This window comes from Camelus dromedarius, chromosome 24, assembly GCF_036321535.1.
Source record: "Camelus dromedarius isolate mCamDro1 chromosome 24, mCamDro1.pat, whole genome shotgun sequence".
NCBI lineage: Eukaryota > Metazoa > Chordata > Mammalia > Artiodactyla > Camelidae > Camelus > Camelus dromedarius.
This window is the reverse complement of record NC_087459.1, coordinates 27,662,138-27,681,331: the sequence shown is the minus strand read 5'-3', so window position 1 is coordinate 27,681,331 and position 19,194 is coordinate 27,662,138. Positions and strand designations below refer to the sequence as shown.

The 19,194-nt window shown below is 53.4% G+C and overlaps 2 protein-coding genes across 3 annotated transcripts in view; one reads left to right on the top strand and one right to left on the bottom strand.

The window, feature by feature from the left end:
- Positions 1 to 19,194, bottom strand: part of SRRM3 (serine/arginine repetitive matrix 3) — a 54,831-nt gene that overhangs the window by 24,504 nt on the left and 11,133 nt on the right. For both annotated transcript variants that reach the window (XM_031432692.2, XM_031432691.2), the window contains exons 2-3: positions 10,272 to 10,536; positions 3,854 to 3,955 (exon numbers count right to left, since the gene is read on the bottom strand). In XM_031432692.2, coding sequence (XP_031288552.2) covers positions 3,854 to 3,955; positions 10,272 to 10,504 — 335 coding nt within the window. In that variant the 5' untranslated portion in view covers positions 10,505 to 10,536. The remainder of the gene's footprint in view (positions 1 to 3,853; positions 3,956 to 10,271; positions 10,537 to 19,194) is intronic.
- STYXL1 (serine/threonine/tyrosine interacting like 1) overlaps positions 14,811 to 19,194 on the top strand; it is a 92,879-nt gene continuing 88,495 nt past the window's right edge. The window contains exon 1 of the mRNA XM_064478621.1: positions 14,811 to 14,934. The gene's annotated coding sequence lies outside the window, so the exon portion shown is untranslated. The remainder of the gene's footprint in view (positions 14,935 to 19,194) is intronic.

Here is a 19,194-nt window from a genome sequence, read left to right as displayed (position 1 = left end):
GCATAGACTCCCAAGAGAACCCCACAGTTGGCAGAGAGGGTGGACACAGCCAGGGAGAGGGAAATAAGTTTAGGTCACTCCATTCCTTGCCGTTGCCAGGGGTCCCTGTGATCATGGGGGTGGCGGCTGTTATTGATTGGATGCTTGTGTTTCCCCAATTCATAGGTTGAAACTCTAATCCCAGTGTGATGGCATTTAGAGGTGGGGCCTTTGAAAGGTAGTTAGATCTTGAAGATGAAGTGCTTGTGATTGGGACTAGTACCCTTATGAGAAAAGACAGTTTCCTTTCTTTCTGTCATGTGAGGTTACAAGAAGGTAGCCGTCAGCAGCCCCAAAGGGGGCTCTTGCTGGAACCAGACCACGCTGGCACCCTGATCTCAGATTTCCAGCCTCCAGAACCATGAGAAAGAAATTTCAATTGTTGCTCTGCCACCCAGTTTATGCTTTGTTATAGCAGCTCGAGCCAATTAAGACAGTGGTGGGGAGCATCCGGTAGTGATGTACGTCTGCTATGTGCCAGCCACTAATCCTCACACTAACCATCATCATCTCAACTCATTTCCTCTACAATCCTCTGAGGATAGTACTAATATCTCCATTTTAATTAATTAATTAATTAATTACTTTTTAATGGAGGTACTGGGGATTGAACCCAGGACCTTGTGCATGCTAAGCACACACTCTACCACTGAGATATACCCTCCCCCGCTAATATCTCCATTTTATAAGTAAAGAACTGAAGGCCCAGAGAAGTCAAGGACTTGCCTGAGTCACACAGCTGGGGTGTGGTCAAGCTGGCACCCAGACCCTGGGGGGTTAACATTGAATTCAGAGGTTTGGACAGGTGGACTGTCTTACGCCAGAGCCCTCTCCCTCCTCTACCCCACACTTTGAACTAAGAACTGAAGACCTGGTCAATTGCCAGGAAGGCACATGGAAGGCACATGACCAATCTGTCACCAGCTCTCCATCACCTCTCTGCCCTGGGCCCTGGGTTCAGCACCACAAACAGCTCTTCCCAGCCTGGGAGTAATCCCGGCCACCATCAGCCTCCTTAGCCTGCTGTGGTCACTGTCCGCAGCGCTATTCTCACACGCTTTTGGCTACCTGAGCTAGAAGGCTTCCGGTCCCACCCATTCCCCATGTAAAGGAGGAAACTGAGGCTTTGGGGGAAATCAAGGCAAGTCATACTGTTCTAGGCACCAGGAATACAGCAGTAAAAAAAACTGATAATGAATTTACCTTCACTGTCTTCTAACATTCTAGTAGGATCCCAGGACCCTGCCAAGTATATATTCTCCCCTGCTTCCAGAGCAGAGGTCCTCCCTGAGCGCCGTGACACTGCCTCTTCCTAGCAACCCTACCTGACTGATCACCCCAGACTGTCTCTCTCTCTTCCCTCACAGAACACGCACACACACAGGATCTGAAGAGTAAAAGGTTTGAGTTGTTTCTTCTTGTCAGGAGCTGCCAGTAATCCTGGTTTCAGGCTGTAGGTTTGTGTTTCCACCAGAGAACAGAGGCATGTCTTTCTCTTCCCCTCTCCCCATACACAGCATTAGCGCAGGGTGGGGCATATACCATAGACCCTCAAGGTCATTTCTTGATTATGAACATTGCAACCTTTCCATGGCATACTTCCCAGTGTGTCTCAGTTCTTAAATGCATCATTCATTCATTCATTCATTCATTCATTCATTCAAGGAAAGAGATGATCAAGACTACCTGAAAAGACTTGGGAGTCATCCATTAACAGGAGAGTGCTCCAGCTGGGGAATGGATGAGCTCCTCCAGGAAGAAGAGGAAAGGCAGAGCTGGGGAAGGGACCTGAGGATATGATTGAACCTTAGCAGGAACCAACATCTGGGAAGTAGGCAGGAGCAAGGGAGGAGCAGAAGCCGTCAGAGGCATAGGAGGAAGCTCACAGAGAACAGCATCTTGGACTCCAGGGGGGAAAGCAATTTCCAGAGGGGAAGCACAGGGGTGACACGTGTGAGAGAGAGGCCAGGCCTGCAGAGAAGCCCGGGCTGTGCTAAGTACGACACAGGCAGCTCCAGCCCAAGCAGGTCATGGGACTTGTGGGGGCAGAAGCCAGATCTTCATGGCTTAAGGAAGTGGAGACAATGTGTACCACACACTCGACAGAAACTGGGTGGAGAAAGGAGAGGAAAATGTGGGCTGGTAGCTGGAGGAGAAAGCAGGGCTGAGGAAGAATGAGAAGCAGATTTAGAGGAAAAAGCCAGTGGTGGCAGGGGGGTTGGGGGGCAGGGAGAGCAGCCAGTTTGAGCTGGAGGGGCAGTTATCACTGGGAGGGCCCAGAGAAGGTGGCCAAGGTAGATTCCTGAGGAATCCCCCGACCCTCAAATGGGATGGAAGAGGAAAGGGTGGCTGATTTCCCAGAGGACTCCTGGGGCCATCTGAGGAGGCACGGGGCAGAAAGCCAGGACCTGGCGGTTTGGAGGGGGTGTGGGCAGTGGTGGAAGATCTTGTTGTCAGGAGGTTTGAGAAGGGAAGAGAGGGGCTAGCCCCGCTCTGGGGGAAACCTGCAGGGCATCACTGAGGGGTGCTGTGTGTTCTGGGAGGCTGGAGAGGAGCTGGTGGTGGTATCACTTCTTCCCACCCCAGGGGAGGAGACAGCAGGCCAGCTGAGCCAGGCTCCCGCAGATCACCCACAAGGCAAGCTGGAAGCTGCCCTGACTCTGCTTTTACTTCTAGTTTAGTCGGAGAAGTGAGGTTCAGTGGGGTTAGGAGGGGACTCCCCGATCCTGAGAATCCCCAGCGGTCTAGAATTTCTGCAGAAGGGCTGCCTGTTGAGGTACATCTACTCTTGCAATGCTGTCTGCCCTCAAGACAACAGCAATGGGAAAATCACTCCAAAGGGGCTGCTGTCATTTTATTTTTGTGCCAGTAAAGATGCACAGGGACTTAGGGCTTCAGTAAGGTGCCCTCTCCCCACACTTGCCCTACTCTGGAGGAAATGACCAGCAGCATTCACCCCAGTCTCACTTCCAGCCAAAAGGCACACAGGATGCCGGCACACAGGAGGGGCCACTGAGGCTTAGCACACGGGCAAGACCCATAGAGTAGATTCAGTGATTCTCCCTTAGTGAACACTGCCTGCCGGGCATGGAGCTCGCTGGCCACCCAGCCATGCCTGGGCACTTGCAGAGACAGGCTGTCCCCACCCTCCTACAGCAGCCTGCTCCATTTTATATGGTTTTGAGTGGTTGAAGTCCTCCTGTAATCTGAGACAAAGTGTACCTCCCTGTAACTTCCCTATTTGATCCAAAGCCCACCCAGGAGGCCCATAGCATCCCAATGTGTCTCCTATTCTGTGACAGCTGCAGAGATGTCACTCCCATAGAGCCCAGGCTCTCATTACCCAATAAATCTTTGGCCAAGCCAGCAATGGCATTTGGTGTGTTGGTTCTTTTTCTAGAGTACGTGCTTACTCTGGAGGCTACTTTATAGGTGGTAATAGTTGGGGCAGAGGGACACACCTGTCGGCCAGTGACAACACTAGGGCCAGAACATTTCTCAAGTTTCATGATTTGTAGCCCAGGATTCCCTGAGCTGAGATCTGGGCTGCCTCCCCCACCACTGGGCCATTGGTAGAACCCAGGGTGGCAGGGAGGCCTTTGGTGATGCACAGGTACCCAGAGGCTCCTGCCCAGTGCCCTGGGCCAGGCCAGAGCATCCAGTGAAGAGGACCCATACCCTCTCTTCTTCCGTCTCTTGCTCCCCACCTCCAGCCCCCACCGCCTGAGGGAGCACTGGAAAATGCGCCTCTGGCCCCCAGCTGCTGCCTGGGCCTCCCCTCCCGGTACTCTGCCCTAACACGGGCAGCACTCACATGTGGCCCCCAGGCCGGTCCTCCCTGATGAGCATTCCCTCCTTCTCCATCAGCATCTGCCGGAAGGTCCTGACCTTCTGCCGGGTCTCCTCCTCTGAGTACCTGCGGGGCACAGGGAAGGTGAGCGCTGCTCTCTTGGCTTTGGTTTCCTCCCCACCTGCCTGCCCCCGAGCCCAGCCCTCAGTCACAATGGCACCATCCAGCTCGCAATATCCTGTCCGAGGTCACCCCACCGACAAGATTCTCAGTGTTGGGGAAGCTCAAGGCCTACCTACTTTGAACCAAATCGGCCAATCAACCAACTAAACAAACTATCAGCCAAATAAACACATAAACTAAAGGATGAGTTGTTCCCAGAGGTGGGGAGACCCACCAGGGAGGCTGGGCCCTTCCTCCTGGCCCTCTCCCACCCCTGGCCAGCCCTCCCTCCCACATCCAGGCTGAAGTCACTCTCTGGAGACATTTTAGGGGAGAAGTGAGACCCCTGGCCTTGATACATACGTGGTCTTTTCTATTTTCCTGGCCTCAAGGACATCTGATCCTCACAATAGCCTTGAGAGGTTCTCAGTGCATCCCCACCTCTGCAAGGTCAAGGCTGCCAAGTGGCTGGCCCAGGATCCCAGGGGTAAATCCATTGCTTCTCAGCTTGGGGTGGGGGTGGATAAAGTCTGGGCTTTGGACTGAAGCTCCTGACTTCTCTATTCTGCTCTCCCTCCCTCCCTGAGCCGAGCCTCAGGCTGGGGACCAAAACCCAGAATTATCTACTCATCCTTGTTCTCGCACCCTGGGGTCAGCTGTCATCCTCTCTCATGCCACCATTCTGACAGCTGCTTGGGCATCCCAGCCTGTGTCCATGCTGTCCCTGGGTGGGCGTCTGGCTCACCCAGCCCCCTGCCCTATGCCTAGCACACAGCAGGTGCCCAGTGTCTGTTGTTGACTGAATCTTGGGGCCCCAAGCTCACACCCTCTCCCCTTCCTGGGCTGCAGGTCATTGAACTGGACAGAAAACATGGCTGCCAAATAGGAACTGGGGTCCTGTGTTCTCTGTCATCTAACCATCCATCTGTGCACCCAGCAGGCCCAGCCTCCCCGCTCAGCCTGTCCATGAAAATGGTACACTGTCCCCTCTCAGGGACCCCATCTCTTTTCTGGCTCCTTCCCTCCGCCCTCCTTTCCGCCTCCCCTTCAACAAGCATTTGGGATTGACCCAGTCATTTGGGAGAACAATTTGACAATTCTTTTCAAAAGCCTTTAAAAAAATGAACAGAGCCTTTGACTCATAAATTAACTTCCAGGTTTACTCTGTGGAAATACTTATGGCTACGCACAAAGATATGACTCATGAGATGTTTACAACAGGATGGGCCTCCCCCCGCCACCAGGTTAGGTGCCAGTGTTTGTGTTTCCATAGCAACCGGAGCCTCCTGGATCCTGGCAGGTGGTTTATGCGCTAGTTATCATCTGTTGACTCCACTGTATTCTGCACTGGCCTGGGAGTTCCCTGAGGGCAGGGACCTTGTCTGTCTGGATTGCTATTGTGTCCCTAGCACCTGGCACTTTGCCTGCATCCAAAAATGTTTGATAAATGAGTGGCTGGTGTTGGAGAGGCATTGAAGAGTTTGAAGGTTGGATTTTCATTTTGGAAAGATGGCTCTGGTGGCTGTGTGGCTGGAAGAGAGGGACCTGGAGGCAGGGAGGCTGGCACTGGGCTACTGCAGGGGTTCATGGGAGAGTTGATGAGGTCAGAGTTGGAGAGTGGGTGTGAGGATGGAGGGGAAGAAGTGGACAAAATACCATCTGGGAGGGAGAGTAGCTGGGACTCGGGAACTGATTGAATTTGTCAGGGTGGGTGTCAGATGGGGAGCACTACCTACTTCTTAACCTGTCCCCTGACCCCCAGCTGAGGTGTCACCCTCTATAGATTCAGGCACCCATGTGGCCCAGTATAGGAAGGATTGGGTCCAGCCTGGCAGGGGTAGGAGCCCATCTCTTCCAACCCCTCACCCTTTCCAGCTTCACAGCCCTGGGCCTTGGCTCGTAAGTGTCCACCTTGGACCTTGTTTATCATTCAGCCAGAAGTCCCTTGGCCTTACTTGTTGGGCAGTACAGAGCCCTAGCTCGCTGGGCTCTGAAGGAGGGTATCCTTCTTGCTGTAAACATCCCCTGAGTCACATCTTTGGTCCCTTTCTGAGCAGTGGAGGCACAGAGGAACCACTTCCATCTCACCTTCTCCTCAGGAGACCAGCTGGTCATTGTCACCAGCACAGAGACAGACAACACAGGCCCTTCAACACTGCCCAGCCCCCAATGCATAAGCCCTTGGGAGGGAGACACAGGCTGGCTGGGCCATTGGCAGAGGGCCTGGGACCTGGTCGGGTTGGGAAGGAGATGGCCCAAGAGCAAGGCTGGGCCAGATCGCCAGCTGTGTTGGAGGGGCTTCAGGCCAGGGTCTGAGCTGCATGAGCCGCAAGCCTGGTGGTCTACAGAGCGTGTGAAAGCTGGGAGGTGGGAGCACACCTGTGGTTTCATTAAGACCTGGAGCGGGACATGAGCAGGGACTTAGGGCTCATCCCAGAGCCATCAGGTGTAAGGTGACGTGACTAACTCTAGCACCTGTTGTTGGGGGGCCAGGGGTGCTGGATTGAACTGACTCGGAAAGACCATTTTATGCCCCAGGGTTTCGTGCTGGGAGAAGCTGGGGACCCAGGGATGACATCCGATTATTGGGCAAAGTGGTCTCAAGTGTGACCACCGCCTCAGAGTCTCCTCTGAGACCTCTCAGTGGAGGCCACGGGGACAGTCATTAAGAGGAGAGGCAGGAGAGCCAGGCAGTCCTGTTTCTGAATCCTGGCATCCTCCACTTTCTAACTCTGTGAACTTGAACAAGTCCACGTACTTCTCTTAGCCTGAGCCTCTACATCTGTGAAACCAGGATAGTAACTTGTTTTGCAAGGTTCTCCTAAGGACGAAGGGAGATGATTCATATAAAGCACTTTTCACAGTGCCTGGCATACAGTAGATGCTCAGTAAATGGTGGTGGATTAAGGATTATCTGTCCCAGGGCAGGAGGGACAGAGGGTCCAATCATCCCAGGCTCCCTGCCATTTTCTACTCTAGACCCCTTTCAGGTCAGCATGGTCCTGAGTCAGGAATCACTGGGGCCTCTCCGCTTTGCTCTCCCAGGAGGCAAAGGCTGGGATGGAGAGGGAGGTTGGTACCCAAATCATCCACTCCCTGTGGATTTGGCAATACCTGCCAACTTAAGGCCACACAGGGGGCCTTGCTGGCTAAAAGTCAAGTGCTTGGATGAGGGGGAGTGGGTAGGCGGGACAAGGATGCCTGTCTCAGCGCCCCAGCCTCCTGGCTCAGACGCTCCTCCAGCCAGTCTGGCTCCCTCCTTACCACTGCACTCTATGGGAAGGATATGCCAAATTCATTTTTGCGTTGGGGACTTTCTGGGTTGCTCTCTGGGGCTCGGGTGAGGTGAGGGGACAGTGCATTTTAAAAGAGGTCCCCAGAGTGAAAAATGTTTCATTCTGCCTGTTTTTGTGCAGACCCGGCACTTCCTAGACAATCACTTCCTTGGTCATTAATTTGACCTTCGCCACAGGTCTGAGGTGGGTGGTGGCCTTACAATTTATTCCCATTTTACAGATGAGGAGACAGAACAGGGAGAGGGGAGGGCTCAAAGCTCCAAGTCCAGCTAGGGGCAGAGCCATGCTCCATCCAACTGAGTGTCCTCTGGGAAAGGGTATGGGTAAGGTGTGGGAGGGGATGTCTGGGGTTGGGGCTGGAGCATCACATCACGAAGGTTGGGGGCTCTGTCCCTGCCCCTACGGTGATTGCAGGTTGCACATAGAGGCTGCTCAGGAAGATGACTCCAAATGCAGCATCAGTCACCAGTGGATCAGCTGCCATCCATCAATATTAAGGAAGGAATTGCTATTTAATGGGGCCAAAGAATGTATGACTAGTGGGAATATTTGTCAAATGCCCAAGAACCTGGTAAATAAATGCGAGTGAACCAGTGTTTCTAGAAATGGATATTAATGACTGGATTTTATAACAGAGCAAGAGTCCCTCTTTAGTTTTGTGGAGCACTTTTGGGGGACTGGCTGGGGATGCGGGAGCCCTGTACGTGCCTTAATCCACAGGACCCTCAGAACAACTCCCTATTTGACAGGCCAGTAGCTGTGGCTTGCCCAAGATCACGGGCTGGAGCTGGAAGCCTGGATTGTTGGGTTCCAGAGTGGCTGTGCCCTCTACCGACGAGGCAGCCGCTAAGAGATGGGGAGGAGAGGGGAATGGTAACTGGAAAGCTAGCTCTGTGGGAGACTCCAGTCTAAGGACCATCTGAAGTGAGGGCTTGGGTCAGGGAAGGGCCCCTGAGGCGTGAGTCCTGGATGCCTTGCGGGGCTGGGAGATGACACTTAGTACATGGCCAGATACCATCCGTCCTCTCCACCTGAGGCTGCCTTTGTGGGGTAATAAGCCTTCTGTGTGCAGGTTTATTCAGCCAGGGGGAGGGGGCTTGGGAAGGAGGGAGCACCATGAGGGAGAAGCCTTGGGGGGTTCCCTGAAAGGTTGGGGCTCTGTGAGGGTTTTCAGAAGGGAAAGGTTCAGTGAAGAGGATGGGGCTTAGTGAGTGGAGAGCAGATCAGGAAGTGGGTGTGACTTTGTTAAGGGAAGAGAGTGGGTCTCTGTATAGGGGAAGGGGGCGGAACTCTGTGAAGGGGAAGGGGGTGTTTTCCAGGGATAAAGCACAGAAGGCTGGTTCTTCTCAGTCTCAGTCATCTGGCTCCCTAGCCACACCCACCCGCCCTCCTCTCCATGAGTCTCCCAATTCAATGGAATTTGCAGGTTTAATTAAGGTCTGAAGCTCTTTCTGCAGAAGGATACTCCACTCCCCACCCCTTACTCAGCCCTGCCCCTGGGGATCTCATTTCCTCTGCCCACATCCACAGCTCATCAAGCCTGTTTTTATTGCCAGCTGGAGGCCTCCTTTCTGTCTGTCTTCAGCAGCCTTTCACCCATCCATCGCTCCCTGCAGGGACCCTCCCCACCCCCATCTGGTCCCTGGCTGGAGGTGAACACCAAGTCCCTGTGCCCCTTTCTTTTTCTACAAGTGGCCCTTCCTGGCCCTTCCTGAGGGACTTCAGTGTTAGTGGCTATCTCTGTCTGAGCCTCAGTGTCTTCTGGGCACAGTGAGCCATGCCTTGACTGCCTCTTGGGGAGCCCAGGAGGCCTGGATGAACAGACAAAATTGTGGTTTAGAAGGACTGTTGTACACAGGCTGTCTGCTGCCATATGGCTCCAGGCCCTAATGCAATGGGCATTTCTGATTTCTCAGCTCATGTTCAGTGCAAGTCTGATGGGCAGGCCCTGCTCCCCACTTTGACTCCCTCAGCAACCAGCCCAATAATTTCAAAGTACTCAGGGCAGATGCAAAATGGAGCCTTGGAAACACTGGCTTTCTTGGAGCTGCACGGACAGAAATAGCTTTGTTCTCTATTTCTTTGCCTTGAGCTCCATGTGTGATGACTGTCCTGTCCTGCGTCCACTGGATTTTCAGGGGGTGATTGATGCACAACCCCTCCTTCTCAGCCTGATGAACTCCTACTGATCCTTCAAGGCCCATTCAAATGTCTTCTCTCAGAATCTCTCCTCTGAGCTCCTGAAGCACTTGGCCCTCTCCTGTCCTGGTCTATAACCATAATTTTAATCTGTTTTATGGTGAAGTTGGTTGTTAATGTGCTTGTTTCCCTTCTGAGATGGGGAAAGAGTAGGGGATGGGATGGTAGTCTTTGAGGAAGTGACTCTAGTCTGGCTCTGGGGCCCAGCATTGCCCAGCACAGTGCCTGGCATGCTCGTGTGCCCCTGTGACCAGTCCTGAACTAGACAGTGTGGAACCGAAGCTTCTGGATGTGGCTGCCAGCTGGGGTTCCTTTGCTGAAACCACAGGCAGCCCTCACATATTGTAAGGGCCCACTGTGCGTTCTTTCCTGGCTGCAGAACCTGCTTGGCTGAGTCCAGGCAGCTCGATCCACCCATTTTATAGAAGGGGAAACTGAGGCTTTGAGTTGGCATTGATGTTTACACGCCTGTCTCCCCCGCTTGGCTGGATGTTCCTGAAAGGCATGGACTGATTCTCCTTGGCGTCTGTGAATCTGAGCCCGCTTCAGAGCCTGACATAGAGCAGTTCAAGACAGATTGTTCGTTGAATAAACTAATAAGTGAATGAAAGTTTGTTTGGGCTTGCAATGGTTCCACTAGGACTGGTGCAGATTCTGGCCCCTTGTCTTACAGGCTCCCGGGTCCCAGCGCTTGCCTGGCCCCGCCCTTGAGTCCCACCCAACTCCGAGCGCCCCGCCCCGCCCGGCCCCGCCCGGCAGCCCGGCCCCGCCCCCGGCCCTCTCACCCCTGCTCCTCCATCATCTCCTGCAGCTCCATGCACTTAAGCTCCACGCGCCGCTTGCGCTCGTGGTCCAGGATCTCGCGGTGTGCGCGCTTCACCAGTCCCGGCTCCGCGGCTCGCAGCTCCTCCTCTGCCCGCGGCCAGGCCCCCGACGAGGCGCCCGGTTGCGGGAAGCCGTTCGCCGCGTCGGGCGGGGAGGGCATGCTGGCCGCCCCGTTGTTTACTGTGGAGGACATGGTGGCTGGCCCCGGAGCTGCTGGCCTCGGCCCTGCGGGACAGACACAGACACCCCGCGGTATGGTCACTTCTCGGCCACCTGCTAAGCTCCTCTCCGCGCGGGTTAATCCTGGAGATTTAAAGGCCCACTCATGGCTCTAATCCGCTTCCCCTCAAGCTGCAGAGTGGGGCGGGTGGCAGGTTTGCACCTTTAGGTCACACCTCAGGGCATGAAGGGGAACTGGACACTGGGCTTTCCCTATCTGTGAGGTAGGTGGATGCAGGCTGGGCTAGATGGCCTCTAAGGAGCCTTCTCATCTCCAGGGACCTAGTAACCCCCCAGGACAATCCTCTCTGCCTTGTACTGCTGCCTGGGCCTGCCTGCCTGGCCCCTGCCTGAACACCTGCTGGCAACTCTCGGAGCAACCAAGTTGGTATCTGGGAAAATTTGTTGGTTTTATTCTTGTTTTTCCTTCAGGCTCAGTTTAACACTGCATTCCCCTGGCTCTAGTGGGTGGAGTCACAGAACACATGTGCTCCCCACACCCAGTAGGCTCTCAGACCACCCTGCAGAGATGGAAAGATGGAACCTTCTCCGGGTTCAACTCCATTTCCAACACAGATGCAGCTTTCTGTTCTCACTTTGATCTAACTTCTCTAAAGTTCAAATTCCAGGTTGGGGACTGATCTGGATTGAAGCCCACAGGACTGTCCCCTCCTTTGTTCTGGAAACACTGCTTCTGAGGATGTGACCAAAAGTGGCACTAACATTAACTTCCCAGGCAGCCCCATCCTCCTGCTGGTGGGGTGGGAGTCAGCATGGCTTGGGAGGTGAGAAGCCATGGCTCCATGTGGAGCATGTGCAGGCAAGCACTCCTTGTGTGTGCACAACCCCCCCACCCCAGGACTTATCTTAACAGGGGGGAGGCACCTCCTGAGCTATTTCCATTTCCTTCTTCCAAGGCTCTGCTAGTTGCTAAGCAACAGGAAGTCCTCCTTCCCAGGGAGTGGGATGGGAGGGAGGGAAGGGGTGGAGGGAGGTGGGAAGAGAAGGATTTGGGCACGTCTGGACATCTCAGATGGAGCCTTCCTTGTGACACAGCCCTCTCCCCGAACACATACTCCCCTCACTGGCTTCAAAGTGGTGGGGGTGAGTGGTTTTCAGAGCCATGGAGTCTGGAAGGCAGAGAAGAGGAGGACTATGAGAGGAAAAGGGCTCTAAAGGGGACAGTGACAGGAGGGGATAGTGGTAATGAGAACATATGCCTCTTTCACATGTCCATCTCCCTAAGTGTCTGGGTTCTAGGCCAGGCTTTTCTACTCCTTGCTGTGTGACCCTGAGGATGTCACTGCCCCTTTCTGAGCCTCTTATCCCAACCTGTGCCTGGGAGCATCATCTAGACTCTTCAGGAGAGGAAGGTTCTTGGGCACTTACAGAACAAAACTGTTTTTCTAACCCCTGCCTGCTTCCTGTCTGTCCCTAACCCAGCCCCTCACCCCAGCTCCACCAGGGCTTCTCCTAGGGTGCCCTCAAGCATCACCCACTCACCAAGCCCCACACAGAGCCCTGGGATCCCTGCTTGCTACTCACCTTGGTTCCAGTGCTTGGCTATGGACCGAGCAAGGGACATGTGTGGAGCTTGGAGACCCTTGTTGTCCCAGCCCACCACAGCCAACAAGTTTGGTCCCTCATTCTCTCTTCTCAATACTGCTCACGTTTATCCACCTCCTCCCCTCTCATTACCACTTCAAGTCCCTCACTCTGGCCTCAGCATCCTGTCTGCCCTCCCCCACCCCTGACCTCTTTCTGTTCATCTTCCATCAGCAACCTGGGAGATCCAGTCCAGGAGCAAATCAGACCATGTCATGCCCTGATTAACAGCCTCTAGTGGTTTCCTGTCACCTTGGCTTAGTCGTGACCTGGCCTGCCTCCTGGTCTAGCCATCCCTCTCCCTCTCCCACACACATTCTCCATTTCTCTTGCATCCAGGCCTCTCCATCTGGGATGCTCGTCACCTGACTCCGACATGTCCTCAAAGTCACTGCTCACAAGCATCGCCACCTTCTGGAAGCCTCCCCTCACCCCTCCGGCTGGCGCTACCCTCCTGGAGCTCTTGTCACTCTCTGTGTCACTGTGGGCTCACAGTCTGGCTCCCCCTGTGGGCTGAAGGCAGTTTAACTTTCAACTCCCAGTGCCTGTAAAGTGCCTGAAACACTGGAGCCCAGTGCACATGGGTGGAACTAAGAGGAGACAAAAAGGGAGGCGGGACGGAGGGAGGTCTGGCATGGCATTTGATACAGACAGCAAGACCCCTTTGCATTTTGCCTTGTGCTATCTTGCAACTTCATCCCTTACTACACCTAATCCTGCAACTAACATCCAGCCCCTCAGCCTGGATCGTCTGTCCCCAAATATGTGCCCTCACTCCTTTGTGCCTTTGCCCATGTGGTTTCCCGGTGCTGGAACTCCATTCTCCCCTCTTCTTCACCTGGGGAACTTCAGCACATACTTCAGGGCCCAGCAGAATGCCACCTCCTCTGGGAAGCCTTCCCTGCTTCTGAGGAAGGGTAAGTCATTCCCTCCTTGTGCCCCTAGAGCTTTTGTCCTCACATCTTTAGATTTTGAGGCTCAATTTGTTTGCCTCTGACCCCTGTTCTGACCCTTGAAGTGGAGGGGAGACCACCCCTTCATTCTGGCTCCCAGGAGCCCACCCAGCACCTGGCGATGCAGGAGGTGCACTGAGGGTGTGGGGAGAAAGTGCTCAGGCCCCAGAGAGAGCCTGTGGAGCCAGGTTTGAGTGATGCTTTCCCTCTGATGTGGGCTGGCTCCCCAGCCTAGACCTTGGCCTAAATTCTTTGACCCCAGGGGATGCGAGGCTGGTGGGAGCAGTTCTGAGGGCACTCAGGTCTCCATAACCTGAGAAAGTCTATCCCCAGCACTAGGAGAAAGCCTGGGTAAGATGACTGGGCTGCTGAGGGCAAGGAGAGTGGTGTGAAGACAGAGGACAAATGCTGTCTGGAGTTGCACTAGGACAGATGGTGGATTCTACCAACTTCACCTGGTGATGGAGGGTGCCAGGCAGGAATCTGAGGCAGGTTATTAATAACCTCAGAATGACCCCTGAACCCCTAGAGAAGAGGCCATGCCCCTAAGAATGAGTCATGGCACACTGAGCCCACTTCTTTCCAAGTTGGTGTTGCTGGACCAGCGGACCAGGGAGTTACTGCAGGCACGGGTCTCCCTGTGAGGTATCTGACATTATTTATTATGGAATCCTTGTGAGATTTCTTAAGGAGAAAGAGACATTGTGCTGGTGGGAAGTAATAATCTGTACTATTGTAAGTGGTAGATAGATTGACCTATGCTCCAAAAGAAACTGATTAACAGGTCAGTGTCACATTAGATGGGAGTAACTAGTGGAGGACCACAGGGCTCTGTCCTCACTGAGGTCTGATCCAACATGTTCACCATTGACTGGATGGCACTTTGATAACCTGATGATCAGATTCACTGGGCAACCACTTGCGAAGTCTCGTAAATTCAGAGTCAGAATCTAAAAGGATTCAACAGGCTAAAAAGATGGAAGGAATCTAAGAAGGTGAAACAGGATAGTGAGAAATGTCACATTCTGAAGCTGGGTCCCAAACTAACTTTCTAAAATTGGAACGAGCTAGACATCCTTTAGAAGCAGCATATTTAGGAAGGATTTAGGGGTTTTCAATGGTCATAGACTCAATATGAGTCAATAGCACGATGTGGCTGCCAAAAGTGCATGTTATCTTCAGCTCCATCAACAAAAATATAATGTCGGGAATGGGGAGTGATAAGAATATCCAAAGGGTCAGAATCCCCATCCTCAAATGCCTGAAGGACTACAGAGGAACCTGGCTAAATCTGTTGGGAAGCTTGTTAGAAGTAGGTTGCGTTGCCAGATTTGGCAAATAAAAATACAGACTGCACAGTTAAATTAATTTGAATTTCATGAATTTCATATTTGGGACACCCTTATACTAAAAAAAAATTCATTGTTTATCTGAATTTCAAATTAAACTGGGTGTCTTTATTTTATATGTGATTCCTACCTAGTCCTACTGAATCAACATCTCTGGGGGTGAAATTGTTCACGTTCCCCAGGTGATTCTGATACAGACCATCTGTGGCCAGCAATTGGGAGCCAGTGTCTAGAGCAGCAGTTCTCAGATTTCATTAGGCATCAGAGTCACCTGCAGGGCTTGTTAAACCGTAGATGGCCAGGCTCCACCCCTAGGATTTCTGCTTCAGTGACTGGGGTGGGGTCTGCAAATTTGCATTTCTAACAAGGTTCCCCTGTGCCGGACCTTGAACCACACTGAGAGGAACAAAGCCCCTAGCCGATCTGGGTGGTTTCAGAAGACAAAGCCAAGACTCCTACGGGGAAGTCATCTTGAGTGGACTTCAGCTAAGACCAAGGTAGGATTTTTTCCCCTAACAATCAAAACTTTAAAAAAACCCTGAGCTGCTCATCCGAGGATGAGTGAGTTCCCCATTACAGGAGCTGCTCAAATAAGAGACAGACGATATTCACTCAACAAACACAACAAACACTCAGCATCTGCTTGCCACCGCCCCTGGCCCACCTCCCCAAGGCTGGATAGAGATTTAGAGATGGACAAGACCCCATCCTAGCCCTCTGGGAGCTCTCCGCTGGTTTGGGAAACCAACAGGTATCACAGCGTGATGTGATAAAAGAATGTCCGCATCTCCTCCTGGCTGGTCCGGGCAGGCTTCCCAGAACGGGCGGGAGGGGCTGGAGACAGGGACACCAGAGCAGGTGGGGCCTGACCAGCATTCAAGAAATAGACAGACAGACTTGGCAGGACTGTACTGGACTGGGTGTGGGCTGGGGGAGGCGCCTTGGATGCCACTGGGTCTCTGACTTGTGTGGCCAGCTGGATGGTGCAGCCACTTACTGTGATGGGGAATATGGAGGGCAAACAGGTTTGTTAAGGGTGAGGGGCTTATGGGGGTCAAACAGGCAGCTACGAGGTCTAGAGCCGTAACCCTGACCCTGACTTGTTAAGGTCCTTGGGGACATCAACGCTGCGTCTCTTTGGAGGGAAGTCTTTTCTCTACCACTGATTGGCTGTCAGACACTGAGCAAGTCTCTCCATGTCTCTGGACCTTTGTTTCCCCACTTGACAATGAGGGGCCAGACTCAAAGACCCCACAGGTCTTTTCCTGCTCTGGAAATCTAGATAATACTAACTATGTATGTATACTGCCAAGCCTTCAACTCCCCTCCTTCCTGCTGCTGCAGTCAGTGGCCGGAGCACACCAGTTCCCCCCAGAGCCCAGCCTGAGGCTGTCCCAAGCACTGGGTCAGGTCCCAAGGGCAGGCCCAGATGCTGGGCCAGCCAAACCCATGTGCAGATTAAGTCCTGAAGCTCTAATTTTATGCTGGCTGACGGGAGAGGGGAGAACATCTTTTCTTCTGCCAGCCAGGAAGTAGTTAAATCGCCAGAGCCCTGACTTCCAAGCCTCATGGCTGAGTCCCTGGAATTGCCTCCCTTCCTCAGACCCAAGCCTGGGTCCCCTGAGCAGGCTTGGCTGAGTACAGGATGGAACATAACCTGGCTGCTGGTACCTGCACGTCCAGCCCTGCTGGTAGAGATTAACTGAAGGTGAAACAGCCCATCTGTACTGCAGGGTCCAGTCTGCTGACAGGCACAGAGGCCTCTCAGCTAATGAGATCATCACTCACCTCGGGGGGTCAGGAGGGTAGGATGCTGAGGACAGTAGTGACCGGGCCAGGTCTGGGGAAGGGAGCAGTGCACCACATACGTGTCTGAAAAGGAGACTGGGCCCTGTCCTGGGGAATCTGGTTTGAGATGGGGAGACAGGGCTGTGCTCTTTGGGAACTCATGAGCTAAGTGACCTTGATCATGAAGCTTAAACTCTGTGCCTCAGTTTCCTTGCCTGTGAACTGGCACTAATCATAGCACCCTCCTCGTAGGGTCATAGGAAAGGACTAATGTCTGTGAAATGCTATCACGGGCCTGGTGCGCAGTAAATGTCTCATAAACGGTGATGATTATTTGTCAGTGGTGACCGTCCTCTTTCGGACATGGGGGTAGTGAGGAGTCCATGGACATCCATGTGAAGATGGTCCAGGAGGCCTCAGATTACGGGTCTGGCTCCCATAAGGCTGAGATCTGGATCTGATCAGAGGTTGTAATTACATGGCTAGGGACTAAGACGACAGGGAGAGCAAGGTTGTGGATTGTGGAGGAAGGGGAGGACAGAGGCTGGGACTCCGGGCGGGGGTGACCTAGGCCAGTGTCCCCCCGCTCTTCTCTGGCCTCAGCAAACTCCCCTCCATCTCACATGCAGTGTCTCAGCCTCCAGCACCTATGGCACCAACCCAGGGCCCCCTTTTGCTCCTGGGGCTCAGAAAACTCTCTCTCCCAGGGGGCAGCACTCACTCCCCTGGGGGCTGCTTTCCCTGCTCCTGCCTGCCAGAGACCCACGTCCCCAGTGATGATCCTGGGACTAGGGATCTGTACCCTCAAAGGTACAGGTTCCTACAGCTTCAAGTAAACCCCTGGTCTGTGGTCTTACACAATTTAACCACCTCCTTGCCACTAAGGTCTGTCTGCTGTCTCCCACTGGCTCAGGAACAAAGAGCACTGGGTGTAGAATCAGAAGATTTGAGCTTGAATTCTGGTTCTGCCGCTTCTGCCTGAGTCATCAGGAAATGTCATCAAACCTCCCTGAGCCTGAGTTTTCTCATCTGTAAAATGGAGACAGTACTCTTTGCCTCATAGGATAGTGGGATCATTCATTCTTTCAGTGACAAGCTTGTTATGAGAACAGATCCTCATTACCCTTCACCTTGCCCCATGCTCGGGGAGCCTAAAAGAGACTGAGGAGGGTCTACCTTTGCCTGTGATGGTCAGGGAAGGCTTCACAAAGGCAATGGTGTTTGAGCTGGCCCTTTGAAGGATGAGTCTAAGGGAGGGGAGTTCAGGCAGGAGACTGCACAGGCCGAGGGCAAGGGCGTGGCAGGCCCCAGGACCTGGGGCTAACGGGGTCACAGTAGGGTGGGATGCATGATGGGGTTCTGCCTTCCTATGAAGGTGGGAACTGCGGACACAGGGTGAGCCCTTCCAGAGAAAAAGCCCCGTGTGGGGAGAGAGGGTGGGGAGGGATGTGTCTCCTGAGTTTCCCAGAGGAAAAAATATTCTTTGTAACTGTCAGAAGTGTGATGGAACTGACAAACACACAGGAAACCAAGTACTTAGGTTGTAAAACTAAGTCTGGGTCTTTGTAAAAAGGAGTGTGCAACAACAATGGTTTGTCAAGATAGTTCATGCAGCTGGAAAAGAAAACCCATCCTCATTGTGTCCAGGGAATCTAGGCGTTCCCTTCCCCACCCAAATCCTTGAATCCCTGCACCGAAGCCAGGCTGCACTCCTCACACCGGTGGGTCCCCAGAGCACTGGGGGGGGTGGGGGGCTCTCCTGCAAACCCCTCCCTTCCCTGGGGTGTCTCCAGACCTCCAGAGCGTGAGCACAAGCATGCGGAGGTGGCAAAGGTAATCAGGCAGTGCTTAGAACAAACTGGAAGCCCTCCCTGTGCTCCCTGCCCAAGAGGAGAGGGCTGGGGAGTAAGGGCCACAGGACTGGGAGACAGCCCCTTAGCTCCAGGGGTGGGTCACTCATTCATGTCACAGTTATTCAGTGAGCAGCCAGTCTGAGACTCACCAGAGGAGAAGCACTGTGATGGAGCAAGATAAGTACTGGGATGCGGCACATTTCGCAGAGACATCAACTGAGCTGGAGTGTATTTGGGGAGGAGCATAGCTGGGAGGTCTTCCTGGAGGAGAGATCTTGAAGCATGAATAGGAGCTGGTGGGACATAGAAGGGGATGAAGGCTGTCTTGGGCAGAATGTAGGGGTGGATGGGAAGAAGCCTTGAAGAGGAAAGAGGGAAGAGCATGGGCTTGTGCATGGCTGGGCACAGTGGGCCAGGAGGGGCAGGAGGAGCTGGGACCATACCCTGCAGGCAGTAGGGAGCCACTGAAGGCTGCTAAGCTGGGGAGATCATGGCCAGCTTTGCATTTTGGAAAGATCCCTTGTGCTGCCTGGTGCCCTCACTCTTGGTGGCCTCTGCCCTTTGGAGAGAGGTCTGACTCTCAGGGACAGCCCAGTCCCCATGAACCAAGACAGATCTGTGCAGATCAGCAAGTGGCAGGAGAGCCAGCCTGGGTTCACATCACTTACTATGTGCCCTAAAGTAACTTGACCTCTGTGCTCTGTTTCCTCATTTGTAAAATGGGGTTAATACGAGTACCACCCCACTCCCCACTTAGGGATGAGGGACTTAGCATAGGGACAGTGCAGTGCCCAGGAACAAGTTAAGTTCTATCTATAAGTGTTAACTGTTAGTACTAGCCACAAACAATGCCAACTAGTCTAAACCACTACAAGACTGAGTTAACCAGTGAGACACCCAGATCAGTATAAATCAGAACAGTTAAGACAGATAACGTACGGTGCCAAAACAGCACCGACTTGTGAAGATTGGTAGATACCAGCCCACACAGACCAGTAGAGACCGGTATCTGCAGGTAAGAAGATGCTGCAGGGCAAAGCCAGGGCGGAAGGCGCTCAGCAGGCCGGCGGCAGCGAGAGGGTTAACAAAGCGAGCTTCCTCCCTGCCTTGGAGTCT